Here is a 17,559-nt window from a genome sequence, read left to right as displayed (position 1 = left end):
AACTCAAAATTATTTTTTGCATTAATAAACTCTGAATCATCTGATCATTTGAATAAAGCCATGCGAATAACACAACAGAATCATATAAAAATATTGATATGGATCAAGCAAATTTGTACTCAGACTGCATACAAGGGTGATAGGGTGTGGTGAAGAGAATACTGGAATATAGGGAACATTTTTCACCAAATGCACAGATACTACCAGTCCTGGGGGGGTTAGTCGGTGTTGCTAGAGATTTTGCCTTCCTTCATGCCAGGATCATTGACCCAAGTTTGTTTCTGTTTTTTCACACTGGAGTTATGCAACTGCTGCTCAAGACTCTCGATAATGAGGAGCTGGCGCTCATTACAGCTTTGAAATGATGCTAATGAGTCCTGGGTTCCTTATCCATGCTGTACTCACCTGATTTACCGTGTAGAAATCTGATTGTCTGACCCACAAGGTCAATTTTGGTATTAATAGTTTCACTCCAACCATAAATAGCTAACACAGTACAAGTCCTACATTGAACCTAGCACCTTCCACAGGCCTCAGAAACCACATCAGGCAGTGCACTTAGCCTCTGAGCTATGGAGCTGCCAGACAGTTTACATTTTAAGTTTAAAAAATACAAACTCTGTTTCTTACTTTCAGTCTGGAGTATTTCAGTGACTTGCACAAATTTTCTCACCAGACTTGCATCCTACAGCCAGCTCTATGTACATTTGTAGTCTGGAATGATGTAGGTATATTCTTTCCACACGTGATTACCTGTAAGCAGACACCTCACAGCACTGGTGAAGTATCACTAGTGGTGCCTTCACAAGATTCTCCAAATCTGCTGTCAAGAAAGTGCAACATTAGTGCCCTCTCCAAATCAACTTACCCAGCATTGAGGTGCTAATCACTTAAAATCAGGTCCGCTGGGCGGGACGTGTCGTTTGTATGCCTGACGCCAAACTCCCAACTCCCAAAGCAACTATTCTACTTGGAACTTGGGTGCAGCAGGAGACTCCCAAGAGGACAGTGGGAATGCTTTAGAGATGTCCTCAAAGCATCTCCAAAAAAGTCAAACATCCCTACTGACTCATGGAAGTCCCTGGCTTGTGACCAACCAAAATGGAGAAACCTCATCCAGGAAGGTACCTAACACATTGGAAGATTTTGTCGGGAACATGCAAAGGTGGAATCTAGGTGGCAGAGGGAGTGCACAAACCTCCAAACAACCCATTTGCCCATCCTTTCAAGCACCATGACCACACATTGCACTTATCAACCATCTCTGAATCCATCGAACCGCAGTGAAATCAAGTCATCGTCGATCCCAAGGAACTGCCTAGAAAGAATAACCTGTAAGTAAAGTCCCAAGGGTAAAATTTCCAAGGTGATTCCCTGCTCTTCTGCCGTAACTTTGGCAGAAGATTGGGTGAAACCCTGGAGAATGGCATAAACAAAGGCTAGAAAACCAAGCACTAATGGTGGGCAATCTGTGCTGCCAGGTTATAGCCCAATAAGTGAAAATGAAGATCTACCCCCCTGTATCCAGATAGGGATTCTTGGTATGTATGTGGCTGCTGGAACTAATTCTCATTATACACCAAGCTTTGACGGGGTCCTCCAGTGGCATTGCAGTGAAAAACTTACCTTCGAAACAATGTCTTCACTTGTTTTACTTCGCCGTGGTGCTAACTTTGATGTATGGAGTTCAAAAGGTACACATTTTGTCGTCTCCTTCACCTGTTGCTTTCTTCTTGCTTCTCTCTGAAATGCTTTATAGAGTTTTGCATAATCTGGAACTTCAGGATTTATCCTTGGTTTGAACTTTGGTATTTCGTCTAAGAATCCCAGCTTTTCCTGTCTTGTTTTTGTCGAGCTTGATCTGGCCAGCTCTTTTTTGTAAGGATGAAGATCTATAGGTGAGGAAGCACTTTTGAGCAAGTCTGCAGCTCGCATCTGTATCCGGATCTTTCTGAACAGTTCATCTTCTTTAAGAAAGAGATAGAAAAAAAATGTACTTTAACAGAAACATACTTAGCAATATGCTTGGTAGCATTAATATGTGATGTACTAGGGAGAGGATAAGCAAAGATTCAAACTCAACACTGCACGATTGGAATCTCAGCTGTACTATTTTGGGGCATTTTAAGCAGAGGCCTGGTCTCTTCTGTTAGGGATCGTTGTCCCAGGTTTCAGCTCAGTCAGTTCCAAACCTCTGATAAGAATGCCTTTAATTGCCACATGGTTCTGGCAGAGGGTTATTAATAATTAATTATCTAATATGTTGTGTTGGACATTCAGCAGCTGTATGTAATAGGCAACGTGTGTTGGTTTGTTCCTGAGGTTTCTGCAGCAAATTTCCAATCTCAGCCAACTTGTATACTGGAAGAGAGAGGGATGGAGCAAGGGCTAGAAACAAAATCGTAAAGAGAAAGATAATTAGGTTCCGTACCCTCATTCCTGTCACTACCTGCTCTCAAGACAGCTCCTATTTTTAGTTGATGGCTGCATAGGCAGGTGCTGGAGGATCAGGTTACCATCCCATTTGGAGATGGTCTGTGCCATGGGGATTTCTGTTTTGGTTACCGAGGTGTGGCATGACCAGAATATTGCACCACAATGTAGACCAGTCATTGTAAATGCATATTGCAATCAGTTACTCAGCTTACCTTTTAATTTCTTGCTTACTGTTGGATCTTGAACGGACCAAGGAATTTTCTTTATCTGTTTGACCGTTTTTGCTGTTTCTGGTGCTGCTGTACTGTGCTGTAGTTTCAGCTTCTCCTTCCTCTCTTCCTCCTTCTCAGTAAAATTAAACGGTTTCTGTGTGGACATCAGAAATTCTTTGCGCTTCTCTCTTTCTCTCTTTCTTCTTTCCTCGTTCCGTTCATTCATTTCTTCATAAAGTTGCAAATAAACATGAGCAGGTACAGGAAGAGCCCGGAATTTCTTCTGACATTCTGTTTCTTCCTCCTTCTGTTTTTCCACTAGATCCTTCTCTATTTCCAGCAATAACCTGGATCTGAGAAGCTGAGTCTTCTTTTGACCTTCCCGCATCGTCATGTTGAATGGCTGAGGGACTGCACAAAACAATTCAGTAAGTACGTACGTAGAGTTATGAAACAGTGACGGATACTACACAAGTTCTTCCCCGGGTTTTAAAACATCCATAAATCATTGAATGTCTTTGCTATGAACGATAGAAGAGCACCAGCTGTTCAATTTCTCTCTCCCTAGAATTTACAGCATAGAAACAAGCCATTTGGGTCCAATTGGTCTATACTCACCCACCTTTCTTTACCTCACCCTATCAACATATCCTTCTATCCCCTTCTCCCTCACATACTTATCTAGTGTTTCCTTAAATGCATCTATTCTGTCCACCTCAAACATTCAATGTGGTAGCGAATTCCACATTCTAACTACTCTAAGTAAAGAAATTGGTCCTGAATTTCTTATTAGACTTAAGAACATAAGAACGGAAGAAATAGAAGCTGGAGCCAATCAAAAATGATCATGGATGATTTTCTGCCTCAACGCCACTTTTCCATCCATGCCTCATCTCCCTCGATTCCCTGAGAACACAAAAATCTGTCTGTCTCAGCCTTGAATATACTCAATGATGGAACATCCACATCCTCTGGGGTACAGAATTCCAAAGATTGACAACACTCAGTGAAGAAATTTCCCCTTATCTCAGTCCTAAATAATCGACTCCTTATCCTTAGACCCGTGTTCTAGATTCCCCTCCCAAGGGATTATCTTATAGTTATGACTTTTGATTATTTTTGTGCCCAGCAAGGTGAGGAATGTTATCTGAAGTGCAGTACCTTTCTACTTCGGATATCAAATGCATCCAGGTCAGCTATAACACAGGTCACATGCAAAATCATGCCCCCTCTAACCATTATAAGAATGTCCCTGTTGAACTAATGTGAATCACATCAGCCACCCTTATGATCTCTCTTTCCAATATTAATTGTGAGTTTGTGTAATTACTGCACTGTCTATCACTTATTACACAGGGTGAGCATTTTGTCATCCCCAACTTTGTTTTAACACTGTTGACAAATCATCTTGGAGGTAAGTTGGTGTGGTTGACTGCTTGTTCTTCAATGCTATTCCAGTGAAAGCAGAAGAGTTTGTAGTTCTCTTGATTTCAATATTGCATAGTCTCCCCCCCCCACCACAACCCCGAGTTTTCTTCTTTATTTGTCCTCCTTTCCTGAAGGCAGTGGCTGAAACTCAAATATTTTTCCACAACCATAACATAACAACTCTCTAGCAATGAGGAGTCATAAAGATAACATCTCTTTCCAACTTGCATCTTGGGAAGGCAGTAGCTTAGTGGTATTGTCACTGACTAGTATCCCAGAGACCCAGGGTAATGCTCTGGGGACCCAGGTTCAAATCCCACAGCAGCTGGTGAAATTTCAATTCATAAACCATTGCCGATTGTTATAAACATCCATCTGGTTCACTTATACCTAATATGGCAAAGATGTGACTCCAGACCCACAGCAATATGCCCTCTTACATGCACTCTGAACAAAGGCAATTAGGGATGGGCAATAAATGCTGGCCACATCCCATGATTGAATTTTTAAAAAGCCTCCTTCGCCTGCTCCTTCCAAACCCGTGACCTCCACCACCTAGGAGGACAAAGGCACAGGGGCTAAGAAACACCACCACCTGCAAGTTCCCCTCCAAGCCACACACCATCCTGACTTGGAACTATACTGCCTTCCTTCACTGTTGCTAGGTCAAAAACCTGGAACTCCCTTCCTAACTATAGGTATACCTACATGGACTGCAGCTGTTCAAGAAGTGGGCTCACTATTACCACCTCAAGGGATGGGCTGGGCAATAAATGCTTGCCTTGACATTCACATCCCATGAATGAATTAAGAAAAAAATAGTTGTAAATTACTGATGTACAACTGATTTCCCAATTCTATTTCAGGGTCTACTGCCATGTTTCGCTTGGCCATTCCTAGGGCTGGTGGAGATCAAGGCAATATCTACTACTTATTACTTGGAAGGTTCAAGTCCTTTGGGGAAGGGGACTTGAAAGGTAGAGGAACAAATGGATCTCAGAGTACAAATGCACCAATCACTACAAGTCATGCCAAAGGTTAACAAGGTCATTAAAAAAAAACAAGCACTCGGCTTTATTTTTAGAGGGATAGAGCTAAAAAAAGTAGAGACGTTATGTTAAACCTGTAACAAACCTTGGTTAGACGAGAGCTTAGAATACTGCATGCAGCTCTGGTCACCATATTGTAAAAGGATATAGAGGCACTGGAGAGAGTGCAGATAAGATTTACAAGAATTATAGCAGAAATGTGTGGGTATTTATATTAGGAAAGGACTGACAGGCTGGGTCTCTTTTTTCTTGAAAAAAAGGCAGAGGAGTGACCTAAATAGAGGCCTTTAAAATTATGAAAGGTTTTGATAGAGTGTAAATGGAGAGAATGTTTCTGTTTTGTGGGAAAGAGCACAACTAGAGGTCATCAGTATAAAATAGTCACCAAGAAATCCAATAGGGAGTCCAGAAGAATCTTTACCCAACGAGTGGTGAGAATATGGAACTTGTTACCACAGGGTGTGGTTGAAGTGGATATATAAATGCATTTAAGGGGAAGCTACACAAGCATATGAGGAAGAAGGGAATTAATGGTTAGGATGATAGATTTAGATGAGATAAGATGGAGGAGGCTCGAGCAGAGTATAAACACCAGCATGGACTGGATTGGCCAAATGGCCTGTTTCTGTGCCATATTTCCTATGTAATCCCATATGAGGCAGCTTACTAGACTTCGTTTCCCTGCCAGTATTTGCATGTGGCTGCCGGGGAATGAGCAGCTGATAACTGTCCCAGCAGAATTGGAGGGAAAGAAATTGAGTTTGGGGTTGGAAAGTAACATTAAGGTTTACTAACTGACTTTGTCCCATTTTTCATCACTTTCACACTTGTCTGTCCTGTTCAGAAATATCCTGCTAAAAGTTCATACAGCAATTATCATTTTATTGCAATCATGACTACAGTGTGCTTGCACACGAACAGGGGAGAGAGCACATCCTGAGTGGGGCACAGCCAGAGTGGGTATTGGCAATTTGGTGCAAAGTGGGAATTCAGTGCATAAGGGATGAGGTGCTCTTTGCATTTTTTCCTTGCTATCCAACCTCTGAAATCTTCAGACGTGGGTGTTGCCCTGCTGCAGCAGTAGACGCTACAAGGGAAAAGAATCACTGGTAAGTAGCGGGTAAGATTTTTACTACTTTAATCGCTTATAGTTTAAGGTCTTTTTGTGGTTTATAGTTTGTATATTCTACAGTAATGAGGATCAGGAAAGAAAAGCCCTAGAGTAATTGACTTAAAAGGTTTAATTTAAAGGGATAAGTCATGGCAGGAGTGCTCAAAGCTGTGGTGTGCTCCTCGTGCTCCATGTGGGAAGCCACTTCCAGTGCCCGGGACCAGCATATGTGCACATAGTGTGTCCTGCTGCAGCTCCTGGAAGCTCGGGTTCTAGAGCTGGGACAGCGGCTGGGGACACTGTGGAGCATCCGGGAGTCTGAGAGCATCATGGATAGCAGGTTTAGAGAGTTGGTCACACCGAAGATGAAGGGATTTGAGGAAGGAAGGGAATGAGTGACCACTAGGCAGTCCAAGAGAAACAGGCAGGTAGTTCAGGAGTCCCCTGGGGTCCGGCTTGCAAATTGGCATTCCATTTTGGAGGCTGATGAGGGTGCTGGTTCCTCCAGGGAGTGCGGACAGAGCCAACCTTCTGGCACCACAAGCAGCTTGTCTGTACAGGAGGGGAGGAAGAGCAATAGTAATAGGGGATTCTTTGGTCAGGGGAACAGATAGGCACTACTGTGGCTGTCAATGTGACTCCAGGATGGTATGTTGCCTCCCTGGTGCCAGGCTCCAGGATGTCACTGAACGGCTGCAGGGCATCCTGAAGGGGGAGGGTGATAAGGCAGAGGTCATGGTACATGTTGGTACCAATGACATAGGTAGAAAGAGGGATGAGGTCTTGCATCAAGAATTCAGGGAGTTAGGTAGTAGACTAAAAAGCAAGACCTCTCGGGTTGTAATCTCTGGATTACTCCCAGTGCCAAGTGCTAGCGAGCTCAGAAATAGGAGAATAGCGCAGATGAATATGTGGCTTAAGAGTTGGTGCAGGAGGGAGGGTTTTAGATTCCTGGATCACTGGGACCGTTCCTGGGGAAGGTGGGATCTGTACAAGAGGGACGGTTTACATCTGAACCAGAGCGGGACTGACATCCTTGTGTTGTTGGGAGGAGTTTAAATTAATTCGGCAGGGGGAGGGGACACAGAATGTTAGCAGGATAGGGACACATCATAATACAGTAAAACAATCAAGTCAGAGGGAGTGCAGCTGCATTAAGCTTCAAGGGAGTAAGGCAAGGCTGGATGGCCTCTAATTTAATGCCAGGAGTATTACAGGTAAAACTGATGAGTTAAGGGTGAGGATTGACACGTGGAAGTGTGATATAATAGCCATCACTGAGACGTGGTTGAGGGAAGGGCAGGATTAGCAGCTCAACATTCCGGGATATAGAATCTTCAGGCGAGACAGGGGATGGGGTAAAAGAGGAGGAAGAGTTGCATTATTAGTTAGGGAGTCAGTTACTGCAGTAAGGAGAGATGATATCTTGGAGGGGGCATCGAATGAAGCTTTGTGTGTAAAGCTTAGCAATAAAAAAGGGGCAGCCACATTGTTAGGCGTTTATTATAGACCCCCAGGTAGTCAGCAGGAAATTGAGGAGCAAATATGTGCACAATTTGTGGAGGTGTGTGAAAACAAAAACAATAGGGTAATTATATTAGGTGATTTCGACTTTCCCAACATTAATTTGGATAGACATAGTGTTAAGAGCTTGGATAGAGTGGGTTTCTTGAAATGTGTACAGGAGAACTTTTTAGGTCAATATGTAGAGGGCCCAACAAGGGACGTTGCATTGCTGGACCTAATTCTGGGGAATGAAGCCGGACAGGTGGCTGAGGTGGTGGTGGGCGAGCATTTTAGCGATAGCAACCACAACATGGTACAGTTTAAGTTTGTTATGGACAAAGAAATCGACAAGTTGCAAAAAAATGATTTGGATTGGGGGAGAGTGGACTTTAGTAAAATAAGGCAGGATCTGGCCAAAGTAGACTGGGAACAGTTACTTGTGGGGAAATCTACAGAGGAACAGTGGGGGGTGTTTAAAAAAGAAATGGGGAGGGTTCAGGCTCAACATGTTCCCTCGAGGGTGATAGGAAGGAGTAATAAGCCCAGAGAACCATGAGATATTCAAGTTACGACGAGAAGGAAAAGAGAGGCTTTTAGCAGGTACAAGGGAAGCAAATCAGCAGAGGCATTAGTGGAGTACAGAAAGCGCAGGGTGGAGCTTAAAAAAGCAATTAGGAGAGCAGAGGGGATATGAGGAAGCTCTGGCTGGTAAAAGTAAGGAAAATCCCAAGATATTCTATAAGTATATCAATGGAAAGAGGATAACCAGGGAAAGAGTAAGGCCCATAAGGGACCAAGGGGTCAATCTATGGGTGGAGCCAGAGGATGTCGCTAGAGTGTTGAATGAATACTTCACATCCGTCTTCACTCAAGAGAATGAGGATGAAGGTATCGAACTCAGGGAGAGAGACTGCAAGGTTCTTGGGCAAACTGATAGAGGGAGTGACAAGGTATTGGAGGCATTGGCAGGCTTAGAAGTGGACAAATCTCCAGGTCAGAATGATTTGTGTCCCAGACTGCTGAGGGAGACAAGAGAGCAGATCGCAAGGGCTCTGACCCAAATTTTTAAGTCGTCTTTGGCCACGAGGGAGGTGCCAGAGGATTGGAGAACAGCTAATGTGGTTCCGCTATTTAAGAAGGGTTATAGAGAGAAGCCAGGGAACTACAGGCCAGTGAGTCTCACGTCAGTGGTAGGGAAACTATTGGAGAAAGTTCTGAAGGAGAGTATCTATCTCCACTTGGAGAGGCAAGGTTTGATCAGGGATAGTCAGCATGGCTTTGTCAGAGGGAGGTCATGCCTAACAAATTTGATTGAATTTGTTGAGGCGGAGACCAGGTGTGTAGATGAGGGTAGTGCAGTTGTAGTTTATATGGATTTCAGGAAAGCCTTTGACAAGGTCCCACATGGGAGACTTATAAAGAAGGCAAATACACATGGGATACAGGGTAATTTGATAAGGTGGATTCAAAATTGACTTAGTTGTAGGAGGCAGAGGGTGATGACAGAAGGATGCTTTCGTGACTGGAAGCCAGTGTCCAGTGGCGTACTGCAGGGATCTGTGCTCGGTCCCCTATTATTTGTCATTTATATAAACGACATAGATGACTATGTGGGGGGTAGGATTAGTAAGTTTGCGGATGACACACAGATTGGCTGGATGGTTAACTGTGAGGTTGAGTGTCCTGGGCTACAGGAAGATATAGATGGGATGGTCAAATGGGCAGATGGAATTTAACCCTGAAAAGTGAGAGGTGATACACTTTGGAAGGAGTAATTTGACAAGGAAGTATTTATTCAACGGCATGACACTAGGAAGTTCTGAGGAACAAAGGGACCTTGGTGTGTGTCCATAGATCTCTGAAGGCAGAGGGGGATGTTAGTGGGGTGGTGAAAAAGGCATATGGGACACTTGTCTTTATCAATCGAGGCGTAGGTTACAAAAATAGGGAGGTCATATTGGAGTTGTATAGAGCCTTGGTGAGGCCACAGCTGGAGTACTGTGTGCAGTTCTGGTCGCCACATTATAGGAAGGAAGTGATTGCACTGGAGTGGGTGCAGAGGAGATTCACCAGGATGTTGCCTGGGATGAAACATTTAAGTTATGAAGAGAGGTTGGATAGACTTGGGTTGCTTTCGTTGGAGCAGAGAAGACTGAGGGGCGACCTGATTGAGGTGTACAAGATTATGAGGGGCATGGACAGGGTGGATAGGGAGCAGTTGTTCCCCTTAGTTGAAGGGTCAGTCACAAGGGGGCATAAGTTCAAGGTGAGGTGCAGGAGGTATAGGGGGGATGTGTGGAAAAATATTTTTTACACAAAGAGTGGTGATGGTCTGGAATGCGCTGCCGGGAGGGTGGTGGAGGCGGGTTGCCTCACATCCTTTAAAAAGTACCTGGATGAGCACTTGGCACGTCATAACATTCAAGGCTATGGGCCAAGTGCTAGTGAATGGGATTAGGTAGATAGATCAGATGTTTCTCACGTGTCGGTGCAGACACGATGGGCCAAAAGGCCTCTTCTGCACTGTGATTCTGTGATGGTGGACAGATGGTGGTATAATGATAATGTCACTGGATTAGTAATCCAGAGGCCCAAGCTAATGCTTTGGGACACAGGTTCAAATTTGACATGGCTGCTGGTGGAATTTAAATTCAATTAATAAACCTAGAATATAAAGCTAGTCTAAGTAATAGTAACCATGACAACTATCATCAATTGTTGTAAAACCCATCTGGTTTACTAAATCTGCTAAATTTATCTGGTCTGGCCTACATAGAACTCCAGACCCATAGCAATGTGGTTGACTTTAACTGCCCTCTGAAATGACCTAGCAAGTTACTTGTACTAGGGCAATTAGGGATGGGCATCAAAAGCTGGCCTTGCCTCTAATGCCCACATACTATGAAATAATAAATTTAGAAGACACCTTATTTTAGATGGCATTGCGAAGGAAAATCCAGCCCCAGAAATCTTTCTTTACTTTAACTTTTGTGCAGGTAGTAATAATTCTCCTTTCCCTACTGTTAATTGCAGAAGAGCTACTGGAGGCTTTGGCACAATGCTAAAAGATGTTTAGACATAAAATACACCCCCCCCAACCCCCAACACCACCACCACCACCCCATCCCCACCCCCACCACCACCACCACCATGTTTTTTGATATGTGACTCTTAATAAATTTCTCCTTCTGATAGCAAATATTTTGTTTGCTATGGAAAGCTTGGTTTTTGTGTAGTTCAATAATTCCCAAGCTGAGGTCATCAGACCTTGGGCATCCAAGTGGAGACTTTCCTGAGGTTTGTGAAATATTATGAAAGTGCAAGCTGGGAGGCAGGAGTGAAGAGTGGCTGGCACACATGCAATGCAGGGTGGGTCTGCTGACTCAGTAACAGGGGAGCGTGCAAGGAGGAGCTGAAGTGCAGAACAAAATACCTGTTTTCCCAAAAGCAATTCTAAATCACTCTTTACATGCAGCACTTTCATATTATGAGTATTATACAGTATAATTTAGATGGGTCTGTGATTACTAGTGGGAAAGGAGTTCTTCAACCAAAAATAGTTTCTGAACCACATGGTGTTATTAATACATTTGGGAAATGTTTCACCTGTAAACTGCAAGATCCAATCTGAAGTAGCGCTCTTAGGTCTGCTGGACTTCTTCAGCTGTAAATGATCCTTTTTAGCATTCAACTCTGAATCAGTTAAACTGCAGAGTTCTTTCGCAGAGTAGGAATTTCTCACCATTGTGTTTCTGACAAAAATAATAATAGCTGAGTGTAAGATTAAAAAAATGAATAAAATGGCCAGTGTTTGACACTGGTATATATAACCCAAACTATATAAGTATGATGAGTACTGTGCATTTGGTATCATACAATTTGGAATAGTAGTGGAGTCTGAAAGAATTCCCAGTTTGCAAATCCTAGGCAGAGTGTGCTGAAGGACATAGAGAAAACTGAAACAAAAACAGAATTACCTGGAAAAACTCAGCAGGTCTGGCAGCATCGGCGGAGAAGAAAAGAGTTGTCCTGCTTGCCTCTCATTTATTTATTACTAAACTGCATTATCATTTACTGCAGGCAGGTTTCGGGTCCAATTTCCCTTACTGCTCTGGCTGAAGTACAATTAGAGATAAGGCGATGGCGAGGGAATACAGATAAAATAAACTTGCAAAGTTTATTTTTCAGTATATAAGAGACAATTACTGTTAACAAGGGAATCTTAGATTAAAAGCACCCAGTGACACTTTATGTCAATTCTCTGTGCTGTTTGTAAACATTTGCTGAAATTCCCACATGCTGTCACATGAGAAATGGGTACATGGCCACAATTCATGAGTACAAACCCACATCCATCCATTCAATGGCACAGGTCATAAGATTCCAAAGCACTACATCAACAATTCCATCTGAGGTCAGCTTTAGCGAAAAATATTTTGCTTCAGAGTTTAACAGCAACGTTAATGGCTCCAAGATTGCCAATTTTAACTGAATTATTAACTCTGTGCATCCCTGATTTTAATCACTCCACCACTGGCAACTATGCTTTTGGCTGCCTGGGCCCTAAGTTCTGTAATTCCATCGCCAAATATTTCCACCTCTCTCCCTCCTCCTTTAAGGTCCTGCCTAAAACCCATCTCTTTGGTCAAGCTGTCCTGATATCTTCTTTGTGGCTAAAAATGTTTTTATTGATAATGCTCTTGTTAAGTGCATTGGGATGTTTACCTATGATAAAAGCATTATATAAATGTAAGTTGTTGTTCTTGAAGCACCAAAAGTGAACAGGGGGACTAAATTAATGTGTATGGGAATTGAGGGGCAAATAACCCAAGATGGATTTATCTACTTTGACCACAACAGACTCACCCAGATGAATGCAACTTGCAGGGACTATTCATCACAGGAGTTCTTCCTTCATTAATCATGAAAAACTTGTCTAGTTCCTCCGTGAGTCCCAAACTTTTCATGTTATCCTTATGCTGCATGTTACACATATTCTTCTGTTGCTTGTAGTGCTTGCCTAGCATCAGCAGTCTCTGCCTACATGAGTTCTTTAAGGTCAAAAGCTCTTCGTGGTACTGATTTTCAAACAGTATTTGATCTTGCTCCAAAGTCTCCATTATTTCAGCTTTGTTGAACCTGTTTCACCCAGTAGTCTGAAATGAGTCTATCTTGTTCAGACATATTCTGCTGAAAGATCAAACAGCAATTATCATTTCATTGCAATCATTAAGGAACCATGAATGTGTAAATCAATAATAATATAGTAACTTTTTGGATGAGTTCCCTTTCAAAGACTAACTGACCTTTTTTATGTTCCTAGGAATTTTATATTTTTTACTGTGGTAGCTTTTGGCACTGCAAATTTTTCACTTGACAATCATAATATTCATATTCTTCAGATCAGGAGTCAAAGTTACTTTGAGTACGCTCCTGAGCAAATTTATCAACTCAGTACATCTACAATTCCTAAGAACTATGATTGGTACATATAATAAATTACTCAATTTTATCAGCAACATTAGCTAGTTCAGTGGATATGGCAATGGACTAGCAAGCCAGAGTCCTTGAGTTCAAAGCCCTTGTATGAAAGATGTGAATGTAGTCTGGTAGTTTGTGGCTGATGTCAGAATAAAATGGCTATAAAATGTTGTTGTAAAGGAAGTGTCCTGCCATGTCTACTTTAGTCTGGTTTAGATGTAAGTCCCACACTATGCAGTTGACTTTTAATGTTCTTAGTGCATCTAGCAGTGCATAATAAATAATATCTTCCCAGTGTCATCCATATCTCAATTATTAACAAAAAAGTTGAATTAATTTAAAAATATTTATGCTAAGGAACTATTATACTTCACTCAAAGTGCCATAAGTTTTTTTTTTAAGCCAGCAATTTCCTTCTGCTTTGCCTAACCTTCATAAAGTGACCTCTCCCCAAAGGTGGGAGTCGGAGACTGACTAGCTATCGACAAAATCTATTCCTCCTCCACACAAGACTGTTAATTTTCCTCAGGCTATACATTTTTGGCCACACTAGGAGTATTGCAGAAAGGCCTTAAAGGGAAAATCCACAGCCAGCACATCTAAATATCACAAGTATTCTCCAGACTTCCATTATCACTCCTGTACAGTTTTTGCAAATCTCTATAATTTCCTTGCAAATTTGTTTCCCGACATCTTTCCCACTATTTGGTGGCCTATAGAATACACTAATTCTCTAGCTGCCATGGTGGGAATTTGAACTTGTGGCTCTGGATTACTAGTCCACTAAAATAGTCACTATGCTACCATTCCCCAACGTAAAAATAAAATATAAAAAAGACAAAATAGTGTGGATGCTGGAAATCTGAAAAAAAAAACAAGAAGTGCTGGGAATAGTCTGCAGGTCAGGCAGCATCCATGGAGGGAGAAACAGAGTTCACGTTTCAAGTTGATAACCTTTTATCAGAACTGGAAAAAGTTGGAGATGTAACAGGTTTTAAGCAAGGCAGGGAAAAGTGTGGTTTGGAGAGGGGAAGCAAAAGGGAAAACCTGTCCTCGCTTAAATCCCATTATACTGCTAATTTTATCTAGTTCTGATATAAGGTCATAGATCTGAAATGTTAACTTACTTTCTCTTTCCACAGATACTGCCTGACCTGCTGAGTATTTTCAGCATTTTCTTGGTTTTATTTCCATTAAGAATAAAATTCCAAGTAGGTCCGGTTAAGTTTTTTTTCTTGGGAAATTTGTAACATAAACAACGTTTTAAAAAAAAATTCATTTCAACTCAAGGTTGGAAATGATATTCCAGCCCAAAGTAAGTTTGAGGAACAGCACCTCATCTTCTGATTAGGCACTTTACAGTCTTCTGGATTCAACATAGAGTTCAACAACTTGAGACCATGAACTCTGTCCTCCGTTTTTGTAATTTTTTCCCCCCCAGTGCCAGTCTGAATCTTGTTCTCTTGTTCTGTTTTAAGTCAGTGCTTTATTTTATTCTGCTATTACTCCTTTACTAACACCATGACCACACACTTTACCCTTGGTTCCATGATTTTGTTGTCACTTGATCTCCCCTTCCCTCTAACCTATCTCTGATCTTTCCTTTTGCTCCACCCGACCCTGCCCCTTTTTAAAACAGCATAAAACTCATCACATCGCTACCTCTTTTTCAGTTCTGAAGAATATCATACTGGACTCGAGATATTAACTATGTTTCTCTCTCTATAGATGATGCCAGACTGTCTGAATTTTTCCAGCACTTTGTTTTCATCCCAAGGATCTGTCAGGTCAATCTTCTCTGCACACTCAATAGCAAGCTTATCTTTGCTTCTGTACGGGGACCAAAACAGTACACAATACTTTAGGTTCAGCCTCACCAAGGCTCTATACAATATATTGGAGTTAAAATGTTAATTCTGTTTATTTCTCCACAGATGCTGCCAGACCCGCTGAGTTTTTCCAGCATTTGTTTTTATTTCCGATCTCCAGCATCCACAGTATTTTGCTTTTATTACAATAGAAATGAGATTGGTTGGGATAATAATCTTGAATAAACTGCAAACATTTAGCATTACGCTTGCCAACTGTAATTAAATGTATTCCTGGAGGTTACATGACGACCTCACGCTCCAGCCATAAGTCGGCCGGCACATCCCATCCTTGTGACACACTGCCTTTCTACACCAATTGAAAAGTAAAAAGACTCATTACCTAATTGGATGATGTGTCAGCCAAATAGCCGTCCCCCGTTTTCAATATTTTTATAGCTGGTAAAGAGAAACTTTCAAAGAAAATGAAAAAAAAATTAAGCAAAAGATACTGGGGATTCCGGAAATCTGAAGCAAAAACAGAAAATGCTGGGAAAAACTCAGCAGGTCGGACAGCACCTGTGGAGAGAGAGGAAAAAAAAAACAAGAGTTGACGTTTCTAGTTGGTATGACCCTTCTGCAGAGGACTTCAAAGGGACTTCAGCTCTGAAAGAGGGTCAGAGGGGCCGCATATGTACCAAGCCGGCCAGCTCAGCCATGAGCGTGTTACCATGGCAACCGACAAACAACCGGGCCTGAGGCCGGTAGGAAACCAGGCCGCGCCGACTGAGGCTCGGGATGGGGAGCAAAAACGAGCCGGCGGCCCGGGGTCTCGGTGAGCGCACGAGCCGAGCCGAGCCCAGCCCAGCCGAGCCCGCCCCGCCGTGTCCCGGTGTCCGGCTGCAGTGTCGCCCTGTTATTCTGCGAAGGAAATGGCCGGATCCCTTCACACTGCGCCCCCCGGGTAAGGCCCTTCCCCGCCGCCCGCTCCCCTCCCCTCCCCTCGCTGCCTTTCGGCGTCGCTTTCCCGAATTATCCAGAAACCGCAAAGCCTGCGGCACCGACTCTGAAAAGAGAAGATGAAGAAAGAAAAGAAAAATCAAATTTATATTATCTTCAGCACCAGAGGGAAAAATACGCAACACGTCACCGTGAGCGCCGCCTTCCGCTGCGCCCATTGGTGGGATCGCGGACCCGAGGTTGGTGCCGATTGGGCCATGCGACCGTCAATCACGTCGCGGCTCCGCCTCCTGTTCCCCTTCTCCTCCCCACCCGTTCTCCCCCTCCATCCCCTGTTCTCCCCCTCCAACACCCCCCCACCTTCCCCCTTCCCCCCCCCTCCCCTTCCCCTTCCCTGCTGAGTTTTTCCAGTTATTTTTATTTTTTATTTAGAATGGGTAGCTAGTTTTTATATTTTTTTCATTTTCAGCTGGCACAGACATGATGGGCTGAATGGCCCCTTTCTGTGCTGTGACCCCTTTCTATGGATCCGCACACTCTGCTACAAGTAGGGGAGAAAGTGTTTGATGAGGCGGATAGGCGGGATGCTCGGAATTTTGGTTTGCTCCTTCCGCTGTTTGTGCTTGGTCTCCACCAGGGCCTGTTGGGAGACATTCAAAATAGTTGGCACCTTCGCGGATGCTTCTTCTCCAGTTTTGGTGCTCTCGAGCAAGAGATTCCCACATTGCATAGCGCCTTCGTGAGACCGCACTTGGAGTATTGTGTATAGTTTTGGTCTCCTTACCTAAGCAAGAATATACATGCCATAGAGCGATTGCAACGAAAGTTCATCAGACTGGATACCTTGGAATAAAAACAGAAAGTACTGGAAAAAAAAAGCAGGTATGGCAGCATCAGTGGAGGGAGGAATAAAGTTAACATTTCAAGTCCAATATGACTCCTGGTATTCCTGGGATAGCGGGAATGTACTTTGAGGAGAGATTGAGGACACTGGGCCTGCATTCCATAGAATTTAGAAGAATGAGAGTTGATCTCATTCAAGCATACAAAATTCTTATAGGGCTTGACAAGGTAGATGCAGGAAGGACTTTTCCCCAGGCTGGTGGGTCTAGAACCAGGGACACAATCACAGAATAAGGGGTAGTCCATTTAGGGCTGAGATGAGGGGGGATTTTATCACTCAGAGGGTGGTGAATTTTTGGAATTCTCTACCCCAGAGGGCTGTGGAAGCTCAGTCACTTAGTATGTGCAAGTCAAAGATGAATAGATTTTGAGATATTAAACACATCAAGGGCTATGGGGGATAGTGCAGGAAAACAGCGTTGAGGTAGAAGATCAGCCATGATGTAGTTGAATGGCGGAACAGGCTTGAGAGGCTGAATAGCCTACTCCTGCTCCTATTTCTTTTTTTCCTATGTTCAAGTGCTCCAAAGCCAACTAAGTACTTTTGAAGTGTGGATATTGTTGTAAAGCAGCCAATTTTCACACAACACAAGCTCTCACAAATTTACATGCTTCCCTCAAAGTCACATATCATCCTGACTTGGAAATATATCACTATTTCTTCA

General features: G+C 43.0%; 1 protein-coding gene across 5 annotated transcripts in view; it reads right to left on the bottom strand.

Moving 5' to 3' along the window:
• fam161b (FAM161 centrosomal protein B) overlaps window positions 1–16,227 on the bottom strand; it is a 32,313-nt gene extending 16,086 nt beyond the window's left edge. The window contains exons 1-5 of one of the 5 annotated variants that reach the window (XM_041215184.1): window positions 16,155–16,227; window positions 12,609–12,929; window positions 11,349–11,494; window positions 2,649–3,059; window positions 1,627–1,967 (exon numbers count right to left, since the gene is read on the bottom strand). In XM_041215184.1, the coding sequence (XP_041071118.1) occupies window positions 1,627–1,967; window positions 2,649–3,059; window positions 11,349–11,494; window positions 12,609–12,862 (1,152 nt within the window). In that variant the 5' untranslated portion in view covers window positions 12,863–12,929; window positions 16,155–16,227. Of the gene's footprint in view, window positions 1–1,626; window positions 1,968–2,648; window positions 3,060–11,348; window positions 11,495–12,608; window positions 12,933–15,434; window positions 15,544–16,154 lie in introns of those variants that run through there. The other 4 variants (XM_041215185.1, XM_041215182.1, XM_041215186.1 and 1 more) reach the window with 4 other exon arrangements.
• Window positions 16,228–17,559: the final 1,332 nt, after the last annotated feature.

The sequence above is a fragment of the Carcharodon carcharias genome, chromosome 20 (assembly GCF_017639515.1).
Source record: "Carcharodon carcharias isolate sCarCar2 chromosome 20, sCarCar2.pri, whole genome shotgun sequence".
Classification (NCBI taxonomy): domain Eukaryota; kingdom Metazoa; phylum Chordata; class Chondrichthyes; order Lamniformes; family Lamnidae; genus Carcharodon; species Carcharodon carcharias.
Note: the sequence above shows the minus strand (reverse complement) of the source record. Positions and strands in the feature narration are given on the sequence as shown.